At 42.0% G+C, this 17,038-nt stretch overlaps 2 protein-coding genes across 2 annotated transcripts in view; one reads left to right on the forward strand and one right to left on the reverse strand.

The window, feature by feature from the left end:
* Nucleotides 1-14,105, reverse strand: LOC134650883 (coiled-coil domain-containing protein 40). Its single transcript, XM_063505819.1, has 21 exons — nucleotides 13,930-14,105; nucleotides 13,266-13,381; nucleotides 12,399-12,537; nucleotides 10,854-10,940; nucleotides 9,925-10,057; nucleotides 8,775-8,932; nucleotides 8,476-8,589; nucleotides 7,634-7,764; nucleotides 7,275-7,417; nucleotides 6,973-7,073; nucleotides 6,521-6,703; nucleotides 5,910-6,077; nucleotides 5,353-5,430; nucleotides 4,982-5,150; nucleotides 3,126-3,334; nucleotides 2,643-2,762; nucleotides 2,310-2,405; nucleotides 1,715-1,918; nucleotides 1,090-1,248; nucleotides 810-952; nucleotides 1-186 (listed from the first exon to the last, which is right to left on the reverse strand). The coding sequence occupies exons 1-21, from the start codon at nucleotides 14,101-14,103 to the stop codon at nucleotides 6-8; spliced, it is 3,006 nt and encodes a 1,001-aa protein (XP_063361889.1). The 5' UTR covers nucleotides 14,104-14,105; the 3' UTR covers nucleotides 1-5.
* Nucleotides 14,102-17,038, forward strand: part of LOC134650796 (intraflagellar transport protein 56) — a 16,345-nt gene continuing 13,408 nt past the window's right edge. Inside the window, exons 1-3 of the mRNA XM_063505729.1 lie at nucleotides 14,102-14,128; nucleotides 15,726-15,848; nucleotides 16,262-16,445. Coding sequence (XP_063361799.1) covers nucleotides 14,102-14,128; nucleotides 15,726-15,848; nucleotides 16,262-16,445 — 334 coding nt within the window. The remainder of the gene's footprint in view (nucleotides 14,129-15,725; nucleotides 15,849-16,261; nucleotides 16,446-17,038) is intronic.

Below are 17,038 nucleotides of genomic sequence, written 5' to 3' on the forward strand. Positions count from 1 at the left end.
TGTCGTTAAGGGCACAGTGGTTTCTCAGCGACGTCGCTCGCCTCCAGCTCGCTAGTGATACAATCACCTCCCTCGTCGCACAATCGTGGCATCTCGCTCGGCTCGAAGATATTCAGCGTGTTGGAGATGATCTCCAGCCTGTCTTCTAGATGTGGGTATTCGCGACCGAGCTTGGCTACTATGGACCTGAAAATCAAATATTCGGATGACATGTTAAAACGATCTCTGTTTTTTACATATAATGTTACCTAGGTCAGGTTCGAAGTAGTAATCATGAAATGTTATTAACCTTTTAACCGCCAGCAATTTTTGATAGAGCGTGCTCGTGTCACCACCGACAGTAATTGCACCACGCAGAGTAAGGTTGGCATAGTTACGGGAGTTATAAATGTGCTGTAAAAACCAAATCAGATCTTTGTCTTATTTATCAGACTGTGGCGAAAAGAGCTGGGTATGTAATGTCTTATATATCAGACTCTGGCGGTTAAAGGGTTAATCGACTCGAAACCATTTTTTTTAGTTGTAGCTCGGTAAGTCAATAACATTAGGTAATTCATAACATAATAGTAAGAAAGTGAGCCTAATGCAGATCCTTGGGGAACACATGTGTTTCGTCAGTAGTATACGTCTTGTGTGTTAGTCTAACTCTAATAATGACTGTAGTATCTATCTATGCTCCAATGAAAATATTTTTCCATTGGTCAACAATCTACCCTCTTTGACCACGCGTAGAACCAAAGCTTCTATAGAAAATGTTCATACTAGACTCACTCAAAGGCCTTTGCCTGTTCTAAAACGTCCAGACTTACCCGATGCGTTCATTCAGCGCAGTAGCCTGCTTATACTCAGCCAGCACGGTGGCTTTAGGTTTCTTGACTCGCAGCGACTGCCGTTTCACTGCCGTCCCCAACTCGGCGCCGAGCCGCTGAGCGCGCACCACACGCTCCAGGAGCTATGGATGGATATAGTCAAATTTAAAAGGTATGAATAAGCCCTGGTGACATGAGAGAGACAAACCAGGCACTTTTAATTTGGAAAGACATAATTTGTACGTACAGCCTACTACGTTTATCTACATCTAGAACTGACCCACTGCTTGTCCCGCTCTGCCGCGCGACAGTCGCGCAGCAACGCGGCAACTTGCTCCTCGAGCTGCGCGTTGAGAGCGCTGGTTTCTTTTGTCTCTTTCTCCAACCTCGCTTGTTCTTGTTGAAGGCTCTTCATTTTTGCATTCGCCTCTGCTAAGTCCTGCAAATTCAAACAAGAGAATAGAAAAAAGCCTACCTATTGTATATTGCAAGCAGGAGTTAGTTTGGCATTTTTTGAATTCAATTCCCTCAAGTAAGAGACTCGAGCTTTTTCCGTATCTAAGTTTCTGGCCGCTGGTGAACGTTGGTCTTCAATACCTTCATGATTCGGGGCACAACAACTTGTACGAGTCACGTGGTTCCGTATGTCGTACGGTTCCTTACGATAGCGAGACCGCGATACGATAGCTGTAGTGAGAATTCCTACAAAACTGATACTTGTGGTCCAATAGAAGTGGTGAGTGTCTGTGTGTGCCGTGTGTGCGTGTGTTTAGACCTTCTCGTTGCACGTCAGTTCTCGCCTCAGATCATGATGGTACTGTGTCTGATGTATTTCCATGGGAACTATGGCCGGCCTCCAGAGCAGCTTATGACTTAACCATCAGACCTTGACCTATTGTTCTTACCTTGGTGACTCGTTGTACATCAGCCCTCGCCAGCCTCAGTTTATGATGATACTGCGTCTGTGACGTGGTCCCGTGGGTCCCGTGGGCGGCCTCAATGGCAGCCTGCGAGCGGCTCTTATCCATGGCGGTCTCGCGACGGGTGACCAACAACGCCAGGTCATCGGACAGCTTCTCGGCGGTGCGGCGGAGTTGGTCACGGCGGACCTGTGCGTAACTGGTTTGAGACTGGCTAGTCTTTTGGCACTCAAAAGTGTCACAGTCAACGGCAAGTTGTATTTGACAGTCGTTTGTAGCTACTAAGTAACTAGCCCTTAGGGCTGATTTAGGCGGCGCGCGAAGTAGCATGCGATTTAGGCGGCACGCGAAGTAGCATGCGATTTTAGATACATTGCGGACCATTGAGGTTACAACAATTCAGCCGACCGATCAAATGACGCAATGTAATGAAACTCTTCTTTGAGGATCTTTGCCTCCGACAAAGAAGCCGCTCTTCTCTATTCTGTGCCGCTTCCCAGTAAGTAGTTGGCATTTTCAAGGACGGTTAAATTATTCATTATTCCATTAAGTGTTTATATAGAACACGGTTAATTCTTACTTCCATCCTGTGAATCTCGATCCTCATTTGACCGATTTCACCGGCCGCAGACTTGGCGTTTTGCATGTTTTTCTTCAGTTCAACAGCCATAATACCCTGTCAATACAACATATTTAAGCAACTTAATCTTACTGGAACCGAAGGTAAATCCAAAGCAAAAAATTAACGCAGGAAAACATATTTGTTGTAGTACGTGGAATCGATGTACAATTTCTTCCTGATTGACGCACTGCATGGTTTAGAAATGCTTATAGTAGTTAGGGCATCAAATCATCATCGGACCGGATACACGAATAGTAAAAACGCCTGCAAAAGGTGGGAATAAGAAGTCACCTTCCGCTGCCAAATGAGCGCTTCCCGCTGCACGCGGTCGAGGCTCTGCGTAAGGTTGATCTTCTCCTTGTCCATGGTCTCTATAGACTCCTCCAATTCGAACACTTCCGCTTCCGCGTCCTGCAAGTGAGTAATGGGTAACATATCTCAACTTTCAAATATGTTTGCTCGACCTTTCACTTGCCGAATTTTAATTTTACCGAACGCGTATTTTTAAACAGTTAAATTTTCTAAACGTTTGTAAAAAGCATCCTGTAAAAGCCATGTTAGATTAGGTGACCCTTCTAAAAATTCAACGGTTAAAAAAAAAACGTATTTGGTCAAATTAACATTTTTCTGGATTTTAATATTCGGGTTTAAAATTTTCGGAGATGAGATAGGTAACCATTGTTAACCTAAACTCACCAAACCTAGACGTTTCACGCCGAGAAAAGAAAGCTGTTGTGAAAGTAAGTAGTCTACGACTATGATCTATGGACGTACCTTGAGCTTGGCCTTGTATTCTACAGCCAGTGAAGCGTGTTCAAGCTTCAACACTTCCCCTCTCTCTCCAGCGTCCTTTCTCTCTCTCTCCAACACGACTAGTCGCCCGCGCAGCTCCCGTAGCGAGCGATCTACGCTTGCGCGCTCCGCGGCCACGGTCTCGATGTCCGCTTGGATGCGCATGGATTTTTGATCGCAGATTTGGATTTCTGGAAAGAAAAAATATAGTCTCGGACGACATTTGTCACTTTATCAAGTATAGTAGCCATCAGATATATCGGAGCAACCAAGGTTCTCACAAATATCTGAACACGCCTCTAATGTCAAGGAGTTAAAGTGCGTGTTCAGATATTTTTGAGCACCTCGGCCGCTCCGATATATAAGTTGTGAGCGCCATGCAAGAGGCATGGGGTGCAATGCGGCAACTGTCAAAGGTTTTCATAGATGGCGCCATCATAAATAATAAAATCATGTATTGCAGACAACATCGATCCATAGCTTGCCCCTTTTTCCGACTTTTGACAAATGTCATCATTGCCGCACATTTTCTAACAAATTGTCAAAAGCACTGCCAATGATTAATAGAGACAAACCAAAGAAAGTCTGCAGCGCTAGATTAAAAGTAGTTTTTAAAAATCAGTATGCGACAACACCACAGAAAATGGATTAAATAGTCTTGATACTTGTGAAATTTCTACCATATTTACCGTCTATGAAAAAATTAAGCTGTATGCACAGCTTAATTTTTATGGTAAAATAAATTTCATTCCAACAATAGATGTCACTATTAATATGTAGACATATACTAATATTGATAAATAATATTGGGAGAATGTGACATTTGGCTTCATCAAAATTAATAAGCTTTTGTAATATCCGCGACGGCGGTAAATAGGTACAGAGGGCCTACCGCGAACACCGAAGTTCTCAATATGCGAGCATCTTTCTCTTCTACTCCCATTAAGGCGTAATTAGATTGACAGAGAAATTGCCCGCAATTTGCGAACTAAAGTTTTCGGAAAAACGAAATAAACCATTAAAACAATAAACATATATTAAAAATTAATTTTAGCTTTAACTAGTAGGTACCCATGCCGTGAGCATAAGCATGGAGGTTGTGGGTTCGAGCTCAAAACCCGGCTAGTACCAATGAGTTTCTCGAAATGTTAGAGGAAGTTCATAAGTATGCCTATACCTATTAGGTGTGTTCAATTTGCTGTAAAACCTTAGTCTAAACCAATATTATATTATCTAAGTAGGTACATATGGTGAAGTATTAAGATGTTTCATTCCACTTACCCGTCATCAACTCCAAATTTTGTAAACATTGTCGTTTTTCAGCTTGAATCGCCTCGTGCTGACTTTTTACAAGTGTAAAATTATTCGTCATGCGGAAAAGTAACTCCCGCACGCCGGTTTTGTAAGGTTTCACCATGTTTATTCCGTTCATCACAAAACACAATGAATATTTAAACGATTTTGACAAACACATACCATAGTGCATGACGTTTACTGACTGCTTAAAAAACATTGCCATATGTAGTTTTTTAATTCGATGTCAAATTATTGCGCTGCAGACTTTCTTTGGTTTGTCTCTAATACATTATTTTTCTTTTTGTTGTCGATTATTGGAAATAACTTTTGTTTCAATTTTTTTAATCTTTTGCTCTCGTTTCAAAAAAATAACGTTAGAGCTTTCCTCAGAAGTAACCTTAAGTGGGATTTCAGCGGGTTTTTCCAATGGGTTTGTCCAATGGCTAAGGTCATCCTGTATAACGCGTCTGTGACAATGTATGATGTACAAATAAAGAATATGAATATACCTAAATATACGTAAACATTGCAATAGCACTCACGCTTGTTGATGAGGTTGACGTCGGCCACCACCTTCTGGTGCTGCTGCGACAGCTTGACCACGTTGCTCTGCAGCCGCAGCCACTCGTGCTGCATGCCCTCCGTGCGCTCGCGCAGCGTCCTGATCTGCATCTCCAGCTCTTCTATACGACGCTCTTGAGGGGATTTACTCTGCATACAGACAACTTAATTTGTATTGTGTTAAGTATTTATTAACCGACGAAAAAAACGGAGGAGGTTCTTCCACGCTCAATAGCAATATGAAAATAGGTTTGTGGAACTTCTAAGTAAGATCAAGATGATATGCGTATGCTATCAAAATCGTTGCAGACTTTTCTTGGTCTAACTTATGCATTCAAAATTAGATACTTACGTCAAATATCGCCTTCAAAGCGAGGTATTTCTTGGTGACAATGTCGAGTTCTCTCTGTTTTCTTGTCTGGTCCATTGTCTGTCAATAAGAAAATCAACATTATTATTTACACACAAGTCATACAACATACACTAGGTTTGAATTTTTCGAAAACCGCTTGTCATTTATATCTTATCTGTGGAACTCTTTTGTTTACATTTCATGGTTGTTCGATGTACAGTGAGCTGCTGCTTTTTGTATGTGTGTGTGTTTTTGTGTGTGGTTTGTTTTTGTTTCCTAGGGATACCATACTTTTAGTTTGCTTTAAAGTGCTACTGACATATCCGGCTTGACAAACTATATTGGAGTCCAAACGAGACAATTTTTCGCCAATCTGATGAAATTGTCCAATCGAATCAGGCCGTGCAATCAGCAGGTGCGGACACAAAAATGCCAATTTTCGAAGATAGTATCTATCTATGGAATGCAAATTGGTGATTAAATCGATCGGTCGATTTGCCCAGCTCGCCTGGATACAGCTTATACTTACTAAATAGTTAAGACTAGCCAGTGTTCACCTTCAGGTCATACTTCTCCTCCAGCCGCTCGATCTCCCTCTCCCGCTCTCGCACCTTCCCCTCCACCTCCTCCAGCACCTTCTTGTTGCGCGCGCTCAGGCTGCGGTACACCTCGATGTCCAGCATCACCTTGGCGTGAGCGTTCTCCATACCTACTAGACCTATTTCCTGGGAAACGCGAAAATTTTCATGAGCTAAAATATCCTATGCCAATTTTTGTTCTAGGATTTACTTGAGTGTACAAATTCGGTTGCACCCAAGACATCTGCAGTCAGCGTTTTAGAAAAAACTCTGCGCGACGTTGATCAGTCCGTTAGTTGTGTTGGTGCACCTTGTGAGAAACTCTGACTATGATTACATTTTTAATTTTTTTACACAAAGCTTCGAAATAGTAAACTTTGTCTTAGGAAAACGTTACAATTCTGTTGGCGTAACTTTTTTGGAGAAGATATACTGGATATCTTATGCCATAATCCATAGATTCAACAGCCTTTTCATTCAGCAGACAATCCTGTATATTTAACAGGATCTCTCTACAGCTTCAATCTTTAACTAACCTCTCTAGCATCGCTCGCAGACATTTCTGCTTGATTAAAAGTAGTTTAACTAACCTGTTTCCTGGACATCTCTCTCATCTTCTTGATGCCTTTGGCCATGGCTTCCACGGCCTTGTCGTTGAGCAGACAGTCCTGTATGTTCTGCAGGATCTCCGTCTCCAGCTTGAGCCTCATCTCCGTCTTGTGGTCGAAGTCCTTCTCTGTAGTCGTCAGCATATTTTGCAATGTTTTGTTTTCCTGGAACCAAACGTTAAATTGCTCTCTGTGGAATACAGCACTTAAATTGCGCTAGTCTGTCTAGGCTAACTCTGCGTCGATTTTGCAGTGATAAAGTTCGGAAATGTGGAAACTGCGGAAAGGCTTGCAAAGGCGCGCGAACTGCATACTGCATATAGCCTAGATAGGTGCGACGACGACTGAAGCGAGGAGTGTGTTAGGTGAACTGTGACCAAAACAGTGCGCAGAGACAATCTAGATTGCCCACAAATATTTAATAACGTAATAACCATTTGGATAAGCTCCTGGTCCCTTTCGGTCATCTCGATGGATTCGGTGAGTTCTTGTATCTGCGTCTCATAAGCCAGGCGCTTTGCCTCCTCCCCGTCCACTGTAAAGTAACAACATTATGTGAAAGATTTAAAAAAATACTTAAAATATCCATATTATCCATCACGGGGCCGCGAACCTCTTCGAACTTCTGGTCGTCTATTTTCCTCTCTACCGCACTTGCATATTCGTGCGGAAGAGAAGCAAATAGATGAACGAAGGTGTTCGCGGTTATTTATGGCCAAGTATGGCCAGTACCCACCGAGCTTGGTAATGGCGCCGATATCATACATCAGCTTGTCTTTGTTCATAGCCAGCTCAGCACTCTTCTCCATCGATTCCATCGTGACCTTCTTCGTGATCTCCAGATTGTTCAGGAGTGTGCGGTAGCTCTCCTTCAGGGTGCTGAAAGTGAAACGTGCGTCATTTCAATTTCCGACACGAAAACACGCCCTACTACAATTCGATCTATTTTAGTATATAAGGTCAGGGTGGCCAAATCCGTCAGCTTCGCTAGCTCAGTTGAATAGAGTGATGAACCTATGTCCCAGAGCTGTGACTTCGAATCTCGGCCGAGGTGATAATTTTTCTCCATTTTACTTTATTATTCTATTTCCTCACTTGTAGTCGTCCCGCACGGAGTCGAACACCTTGTCCCGTTGCGAGATGTTGACGAGCACGGAGTTCCAGAGGCTCACCAGGCGCCGCTTGTCCAGCTCCAGGTCTTCCAGCTCCGTCGAGTATGCTGTCACCTGGAAATGCATTTCGGGACTGTTGACATTGAAAATCTAGTGTGTTAGGAGCAGGGCCGTCTTAAACTATGCTGGGGCCCCTGGGCACAAAAGAATTTGGGGCCCTTTTGGAAAGTAAAGAAAGCTAATTAAACTAACATTTTCCTACTATGATCTTCTATTTATTATTTATGGGTAATCAAATATACTGTTCCTGTCTGTCCTTGGGGGCTCCCTGAGGATGGGGGTCCTGGGCACGGGCCCCGTGTGCCCTTATGTTAAAGACGGTACTGGTTAGGAGAAAGGCACCGGTTTTCCTAGCATACTTTGCTCTTTGAAAACTCTGAGGATACTTAATTGCAATTTGCTCACGGTGATGTTAATAAACCTTGATAAATATAAAGATAAAAGATAGTTTATCCAAGTAGGCATATTACAATGCGCTAATGAACGTCAAATAAAGCTACACCGGCTCCAACCCTACACCTCTGCCCCGAGAAGATTTAAATCCCCCCTCAATTGGAGGAGGCCTTGTATCTGCCACACAAGACATCGTATCATGCCATTCGAGTTTCTGTTTACGTTTAATAATATAAAACTTAATATTCTACAAAATGACACCCAATATTTACATGATTTTTCTCATTTTTCTTACAATTCGCAAAATTAAATTGATAAGAGGAGGGAAACATATCTACCTATCGTTAGGCAAATTGCTAAGCGTACTCGTACCCTGTCATTAACTATTTCCATCTCGTTGTTCTTGATCTCGAACTGCTTTTTGAACATCTCCAGCTTGGACTCCAGCTTCCAGACCTCGTTGCTTAGTCCGTAGATCACCATGTCCTGCAAATATACAGTTTCTTGTCATAAATATGTGATTCAAACTTAGATTTTTAGTAAAATCCCTTCTACAGCCTGAAACTTCTGTGAGATCTGGGTATAGGTAGATCTTTCTCTAGTTTCTTGTGAGTGTGAAGTGTGATGTATGATACCGTATCATCATCATCATACATCTCTTTCTAACTTACCAGCTCTCTTTTCTCGTCGGCCATCGCCTTCTTCTCAGCTCTCATCTTGTCAGACATTCGCTGGTTGACAGTGAGTTCTGACTCCGTCTCCTCACGCCACGCTTCAAGCTGTCTGCAGAGCGAAGTAAGCGCCTCCATTTCTTCGATCGCTTCTCGTTCTGTATTAAAAAACCATATTATTGAGAAATGTGTTATTCATGACTACTACCTACATTTATCCACTTCTTTCAAGTTTAACGAGAATAATTTTGAAGGATAATTTCAACTGGATTTATTTTTTACTTACTTATGTGCGTATTTTATTTGGTATTTACCAGGCGCTTTTCAGCGAAACAACATGTGGAAAACCTGGTCACCTCCGCGAAGAAAATCAAAGATGTACCTATGTGAAGTCCCCAACCAACATTGTGTCCGCGTGGGGACAATAGCCTAAACCCTCTCGTGCAATATCTCATTGGGATTGACATCGGGAAATTTAAGTATTCTCGAATGCGATCCGTAGCACCGTGTTCTTGTTAAGAGTAGCCTACTCTTCTATCAGGGCCTATATGTCATACATCTTAACTACACACTTGGCGGTCAAAGGGATAACTCCGTACGTACCTGCGATCATGTTCTGTTCCAGCCTCTCCTTAGCTGCTGATAGTTCTGCTGCGGACTCCTGTGCACGCTTCTCACCGCTTCTTTCTTTAGTACCGTGTTCTTGTTAAGAGTAGCCTACTCTTCTATCAGGGCCTATATGTCAACATCTTAACTACACACTTGGCGGTCAAAGGGATAACTCCGTACGTACCTGCGATAATGTTCTGTTCCAATAAGTTCCAGCCTCTCCTTAGCTCGCTCGTAGTTCTGTTCGGACTCGGTGTTCTTGGTAAGGGTAGCCTACTCTTCTATCAGGGCCTATATGTCATACATCTTAACAACACACTTGGCGGTCAAAGGGATAACTCCGATACGTACCTGCGATCAAGTTCTGTTCCAGCCTCTCCTTAGCTGCTGATAGTTCTGCTGCGGACTCCTGTGCACGCTTCTCACCGCTTCTTTCTTCAGTACCGTGTTCTTGTTAAGAGTAGCCTACTCTTCTATCAGGGCCTATATGTCAACATCTTAACTACACACTTGGCGGTCAAAGGGATAACTCCGTACGTACCTGCGATCATGTTCTGTTCCAGCTTCTCCTTAGCCCGCTTGTAGGTCTCGGCGGAGTCCTGTGCACGCTTCTCAGCTGCCATCCGGAGCTCCCTGTTCTTGGTGAGAGTTGCCTCGTACTCTTCTATCAGGGCCTGCAATTAAACATGTTTTAGCGCAAAAAGCGATAGTTCGTGTGCCTGGGACTAGCCAAGATGACGATCTATGATAGAAAATGCTAATCGAAACTTAAATAATGTATTGAAATAGACGCGTGACTTCTCGTAGCATCTGCATGTCATTCCGATATACATTTATATTTTTCGTTTGGCGTTTTTAGGGTTCCGTACCACAAAAGGAAAAAACGGAACCCTTTTATAGGATCACTCGTGCGTCTGTCTGTCTGTCTGTCCGACCATTTCCCTCCTATATCTCCGAAACTAATTGGTCTAAAATTTTGAAAAAAAATACACAAAATAGTTCTTTACCTATAGATGACAGGAAAACCTATTAGAAATGTGCAGTCAAGCGTGAGTCGGACTTAATGTACGGAACCCTTGGATCGCAAGTCCGACTCGCACTTGGCCGGTTTTTTGATGTAGGTACTCATCACAGTCAGGTCATCTTGGCTAGGCTCAGTGAAAGACTATAGCCTACTGTGTAAAATTATTCCGAAAAATATCCACCGTTAATTATAGTCAGACGAGTATTTTTCTTCAAGATTGTTACTCGATTTTATTAATCTTTTTGACGAATCCATTCCAAGTTCCCAGTTCCAAGCTGAGTGGAAACCTTTTCAGTGACGTTTTAAACCGTTATTGTGACATGTTTTTGTAAAATTTTGTTGTATAAGCGTCCTGAATAAATTTTATTCTATTCTATTCCATTTAGCTGACCGTACCTGCTTATGCATATTTTACTGAGATTAGGTTTAATAAAATAATACCTTACCCTTTGCGCATTAGTATCGTGGTCGCTTCTGTAGATGTTTTCCAAGTCTTTATCATACGCCAACTTACTCAGGCGGAGCTTGTCTTTCTGTAAATAAACTTTGTGTCATATTAATCAACATAAGTGAATAAAACGAGGTTTCCCCGAGGGTCTACAGCAGCGGTGGGCAACCCGCGGTCCGCGGGCCGAATGCGGCCCGTGAACCTGTCACTTGCGGCCCGCGAGCCTCCCTGGCTATTTTGTATATAATATTGACAAACGACAATGTCTGATATACAGGGTGTCCCAAGAAGTAGTGATATACTGAAGCTGGGAGGTAGAGGACCTAGAGGGCTATCTGAATCACCCCCATGTATGTTCCGCGATTTTTCGTATTTTCGGAGTTATGATTTTTTTTAATTTTTCACCTATCGCCGAGTACGATGAGATTTTTATTTATGGTGACGTGAATTATTGCGGTAGATGCTTGATTTTTTTTGTGTGCTAAGCTGATAGATAGGCCAATTCAGTATGGTAACATTTACTATCGTTAGATCTCTGAATGTTCTTAAAAAAAATGTAATGCCAAGAAAGATAAAATTACCCAGTATGTTTTATTTTTCTAAGCGCCCTTGAAGTTGTGAACATACTGGGTAATTTTATCTTTCTTGGCATTAATTTTATTTTTTAATTCCATTGAAAGATCTAACGATAGTAAATGTTACCACTGAATTGGCCTATCTATCAGCGTAGCACACAAAAAAAATCAAGCATCTACCGCAATAATTCACGTCACCATAAATAAAAATCTCATCGTACTCGGCGATAGGTGAAAAATTAAAAAAAATCATAACTCCGAAAATACGAAAAATCGCGGAACATACATGGGGGTGATTCAGATAGCCCTCTAGGTCCTCTACCTCCCAGCTTCAGTATATCACTACTTCTTGGGACACCCTGTATATATTAACAAAGTGCGGCCCGCGTCAACTTCGTTAACTACTATGTGGCCCTAGGTTGCTAAAAGGTTGCCGACCGCTGGTCTACAGTATGGGGTTCTTCAAAAAATGAGTATACCCAGGTTTTTAAAGGGTCGGCAACGCGCATGTAACACATTTGGAGTTGCAGGCGTCCATAGGCTACGGTGACTGCTTACCATCAGGCGGCCGGTATGCTTGTTTGCCACCGATGTGGTATTTAAAAAAAAACGTCTTTTTTGAGTCAGCTCCGCTAGTTTTGTGTAAGTCAAGTCAAAATCAGTCTTCTACAGTTTAAATGGGAACCATGCCTACATTGCCTACTTAGGGGCAATCTTTCAGGGCAACCTGGATAAGGGATTCTTAATATGTTATGTTACATATAATATGTTATTTTGTTGATACCGTTTTCTTTTTGCATCTCGTTCACCGACTAAATACTTTATCAGTTTTATCACCTACTGTACCTTAACATCCTGTAGGTAAGTACTACATGTTGTTTTTAAGTATTCTGGCAAATAAAATAATTCTGGTTCTAATTCTTACACACACTGGAAATTAGGCATTCTCATCTTGTCCATAAACATACCAGCTCCAGTATCTCTTCGGCCGCGATAGCGTTCTCCTTCTCGAGGAACTGCTTGAGCGAGGCCTGGAACTTCTGCATGAGGGGGTGTGTGGACTCCAGCACAGCTGGCATGGCGCCCACGTCGCGGTTCCTGCGCCATCTGTTGGTAGGTATCAAAAACGTTAGGTAGCGGTAGGTATCTACATGAGATGAACATGTCGATTCGAAGTAATCAATCACATATGACGTCGGCTTGGCAAATAATTTCTTACACCTTGAAACTAATATCTTGAACTTAGGTCTGAGGGTTAGTTACACACGTGAACTCCCCTATGAAGCTGGCATCGTCACCACGAGTGTACGGAAGCCTTTATAAAAATTAAGAATAAAAAAACCCTTGAAACTAAAACCTTCTAAGCTAAGTCAAGTTTGAGCTTTATACGTAAGGTAGCTACTGTAGCTAGTAGTTATAATCAATAGCACAATAATCAATACCTATGTAAAGTAATGTGAGATGTATCTTGTGGGAAACACCTACTCTAACATTATATTGTTAAACCGTAGGTACCTATGTCGTATATCACAATATAGATTCTTATAAATTGTCATTATTGTAATAATTTGAACTGTAATCATATGTTGTGAAATAAATCAAAGTTCAAAGTGTTTTTATTTGTAAGTGCCTATAGGTCAAACTAAATCTAATCTAATCTATCCTCACAAACTTCTCGTCACTGGACCTCATAAGTTTCAAAGCTGAACATCAAAATTCCTACCATCTCGTTCCTACGATGACACTGGTCGGATCACATCGACGGCGAAGCACCGAGCCAAAGAAAACTACTCTGATCACATAAACATACAGTTTTTGTCTACAAATGCACTCACTCATCGACCGCCTCCCTGCCCGCCTTCCTGCAGTGGCATTGCTCCGGAGGGCAGCTGCAGCACTTGCACAAGCCGCCTTCGAACTGCGGCGTCACGCACTCGCACCCTTCTGGCTCCTGTTGACACGATCAAGAATAACTGGGACTGACTCATTAGATTACAAACCAATTATCTTTATTTCAAACATATATCGAGAGATTTATACTATCTTTGTCGTACGCTATAGCTACTAGCACCCAAAAAAGGGATGAGTGTAGTCTTATTTGGGGTTCCGTACCTCAAAAGGAAAAAAACGGAACCCTTATATATAGGATCACTCGTGCGTCTGTCTGTCTGTCTTTCCAAACACTAACGTCACGGCTCTCGGCGCTTAAAACGGGACATATGCGCGTAATTTTAGTTGAATTACGCTCGACAACTTTCATTGATTACGAATATTAAGATGCACTCGTTGTGCGCGAATTTAGATGGTATAGCGGCGGCTATGTTTCTGGCAACTAAAGGGCCATCCCACACTAGCGTCTCTTGAGCGTCGGCGTCAGTCAGCGCTATAGAAAACGGCGTCGCTACGTAGTTGCGTCAACGTTGCGTCGAGCAGCAGCCATAGAGTTGACTAGACACCGACGCTCTGAGGACACTATAGTGTTGGGCATCTAAAGCTTACGTGTGGATAAATTAAAGTCTCATGTTTGTACATGAGACAATGTTCCTCGTGAATCACGATGTCGAGCTCATCTCGGGGGCACACGCAGTGTGGGGACGGCAGAGGTGGCGTAGATTGATTGTCTTCAGTACAACCGCAGGTAGGTGTCGACGGTCGGCTTGTGGACGCAGACATGGCGATCTGTGAAGTGATTAATACAGTAATCAGTGTAAAAAAGACATTTCAATCACGATAAAGGTTAAATAAATTTAAATAACGTGACCTAAATATAAAATAAGGTAAAGCCAGTACCTTCTACACTTAAAAATATATGTACTTACCTACAGTCAAATGAACACAAATATTCCAAATTACTACGGTAAATAACTCACACAAATAAATAACCCACAATTTTATCAAAATTATTATTGAATGAAAAGTTTCTCATTAGGCGTTTCCAAGCAACTGTTTTCGTTCAAATTGACTAAACTTTTCGCGCGAAGCGTTGCCATGGCAACGCAGTGGCATCTTATGTCAACAAATGTATTGTCAGGGGTGACATTTTTGAGGTGATACGCAGTATTTATATTTACCTGATATTTACACGTAAAACAGTGTTACAGTGAAATATCGTGAAAATGGTAGGTCTTAATTGTATCTTTAGTAGGTACCCATACCTAATATACTAACTACCTACACTTCAATTGATTTAGAAATTTAGTGGATGAATAATTGAATACCTATTCATCCTGTGGAACGTTTATGGGAGTTACGCAAAATATAAGGTCCTTCGATCCCACTAGTTGTTTTTTATTAGCTCTGCGTAGGTACAGTAATTATTTCCCCCGGACTCTTATCTTCTTACCAAATTTCATGAATAGATAACAGTATAATATTAGTAGGGATTACGGTTGGACTGTAGCAAAGGGGGGGCTGGGACTTAGATTTTTTTGACAAAGTGGTGTCATTATGACACTATTTTTAAATGATTGTAATGTGTATATCACGTCAAAATAAGCATCTTTTATTGGAAAAACTTTTCTCTAAAATAAAAAATGGCCGAGTTAGACACCTCCAAAGATTGATATTTTTAAAGGGAGCTGGGACTTAGAAAATTTTCATTGAGAGTGGTGTCATTATGACATATATTTTAAATGATTTTAATGTATAGAACACATCGAAATAAGCAACTTTTACTTGGAAAACTTTTTACTAAAACTGAAAATGGCAGAGATAGAGCTTAAGGCAGGCCAGGCTTTTAAGGCAGGTCGGAGTAGGTACGACGACGAGCGAAGCGAGGAGGAGTGTTAGGTAGAACTGCGACCATACAGCGCGCGAGCCGAGCGAGCGAAGCGAGCGTGCCGCGGCAGCGGCCGGCGAAGCGCCAGAACCGACGTTTTTATAATAATACAATTTTACAAGTCCCAGCTCCCTTTAAAAACATCAATCTTTGGTCGCGTCTAACTCGGCCATTTTTTATTTTAGAGAAAAGTTTTTCCAATAAAAGATGCTTATTTTGACGTGATCTACACATTACAATCATTTAAAAATAGTGTCATAATGATACCACTTTGTCAAAAAAAATTCTAAGTCCCAGCCCCCCCTTTCGTACAGTCTGACCGGGATTACCTTTATAGTACCTATGTACGCCTACCTACCTAGAATTTGAATGTATTCATTTATAAGCGGATTATTTTTTAAGTATGTAGATATTAAATGATCAGAATGATCTTAAATTAGATTGAATTATTTCAACAACATTTGCCAGCAACGCCTCAATAAAACAAGAGGTTTATTCCCACTAATAATTCTAATAGATCCTGTCAAGATCGAAGCCTGCAGCGGACAGCCGCACCAGCAGCAGCTCAGCCAAGCATGTTCCGCAACTAGAGGATTTCGTTGTGAAGCGGGATTATGTTGGGGCTCTCACGATGCTTGAGGTAAGCCACGCCGAATACATGCGCAGCTCCTTCAAACCCCAGGGGCATGTATCATCAGCCCACGCTCCTCCAAACCCCTACGCGTTGTAAACCCGAAACTACTGCACACTTTTTTTAAAGAACCATGTAGGCATGTACCATCAGCCGTAAGAGCCACCCCGCACTATCGTCTTTTTAGCGTCGGCGTCTAGTCAGCGCCACTGCGCAGTCGCGCCAACATTTTGTCTTGCAGGGAGACGCTTCACGCTAGTGTTGGATGGCTCTAAAAGTGCATGACGACTTTTTTCAATGATTTTTTTCATAATTTCTCCATGCAATTTCGCAGCTCTAATTTGCTTTGGTCAATTAACAGAATAAGTATAGCCTGATGTCATTCGTCATAATTTTTCCTTCAACAAACAAACAATGTGCAGTTCCTCAAGCACGAAGGCAACACGGACGTGTGGCCGGACGTGTGGGCGGCGTGGTGCTACTTCCACCTGGGAGAATATCGTCGCTCACTTGACGCGTATAAGCGCGTGTTGGCGCGGAGTCCGCTTGACCCGCTTATAGCTGACACTGGGCGTATGGATCTCGCTGTCTGCTACTTCTACCTGGGTTAGTGTACAGTGATGCCTTTACTTCTGGGTGAATATGAATGCATTTTTCATCGCACACTGTTGTCTCCTTAATCAAATTACACATAGGTATCTTTATAAAGATCTGATCCACTCACCAAGAGAAGATGTGTTGGACCTAAGACATTTCCTTGTGGTACTCCCAAAGATTTTTCAGATTCAAGTTTACCTACGCGCGATTATATGACACTAGCTGTTGCCCGCGACTTCGTACGCGTCGATTTGTATATTGGTGGTTATAATTTCTACATTAGCTTAGAACATTATGCAGCAAAAGATAGCAGTAGGGACGGTTAATCATTTGTTACAACGCATGAGATTTGTCTTTCACAACCTGGCTATATAATACCACAGAATAACCTAATACGAAGTTTCAAGCCCCTAACTGAATAAAATTTTTCACGATATAATCTCTCTCAACCCCCAGAAGATTTTCAAGTCCACTATTTAATAAAACCTACTACCTAACTACCTATTTACGAAGTTTTAAGTTCCTGGCTTTAAATAAAATTTGAACCCTCTACCAACTCTCAACCCGTTTAAACCTTTAGGGGATGAATTTTTAAAAACGCT

The sequence above is a fragment of the Cydia amplana genome, chromosome 9 (genome assembly GCF_948474715.1).
Source record: "Cydia amplana chromosome 9, ilCydAmpl1.1, whole genome shotgun sequence".
Lineage (NCBI taxonomy): Eukaryota > Metazoa > Arthropoda > Insecta > Lepidoptera > Tortricidae > Cydia > Cydia amplana.

Coding starts and splice junctions, on each gene's coding strand:
- LOC134650883 (XM_063505819.1), bottom strand. CDS start 14,103: ATGTCTGCGTCCACAAGCCGACCGTCGACACCTACCTGCGGTTGTACT. Junction 2,763..3,125: donor AATACAAGGCCAAGCTCAAG/GTACGTCCATAG, acceptor ACTCACTTGCAG/GACGCGGAAGCGGAAGTGTT. Junction 187..809: donor GCGCTGAATGAACGCATCGG/GTAAGTCTGGAC, acceptor TTTGATTTTCAG/GTCCATAGTAGCCAAGCTCG.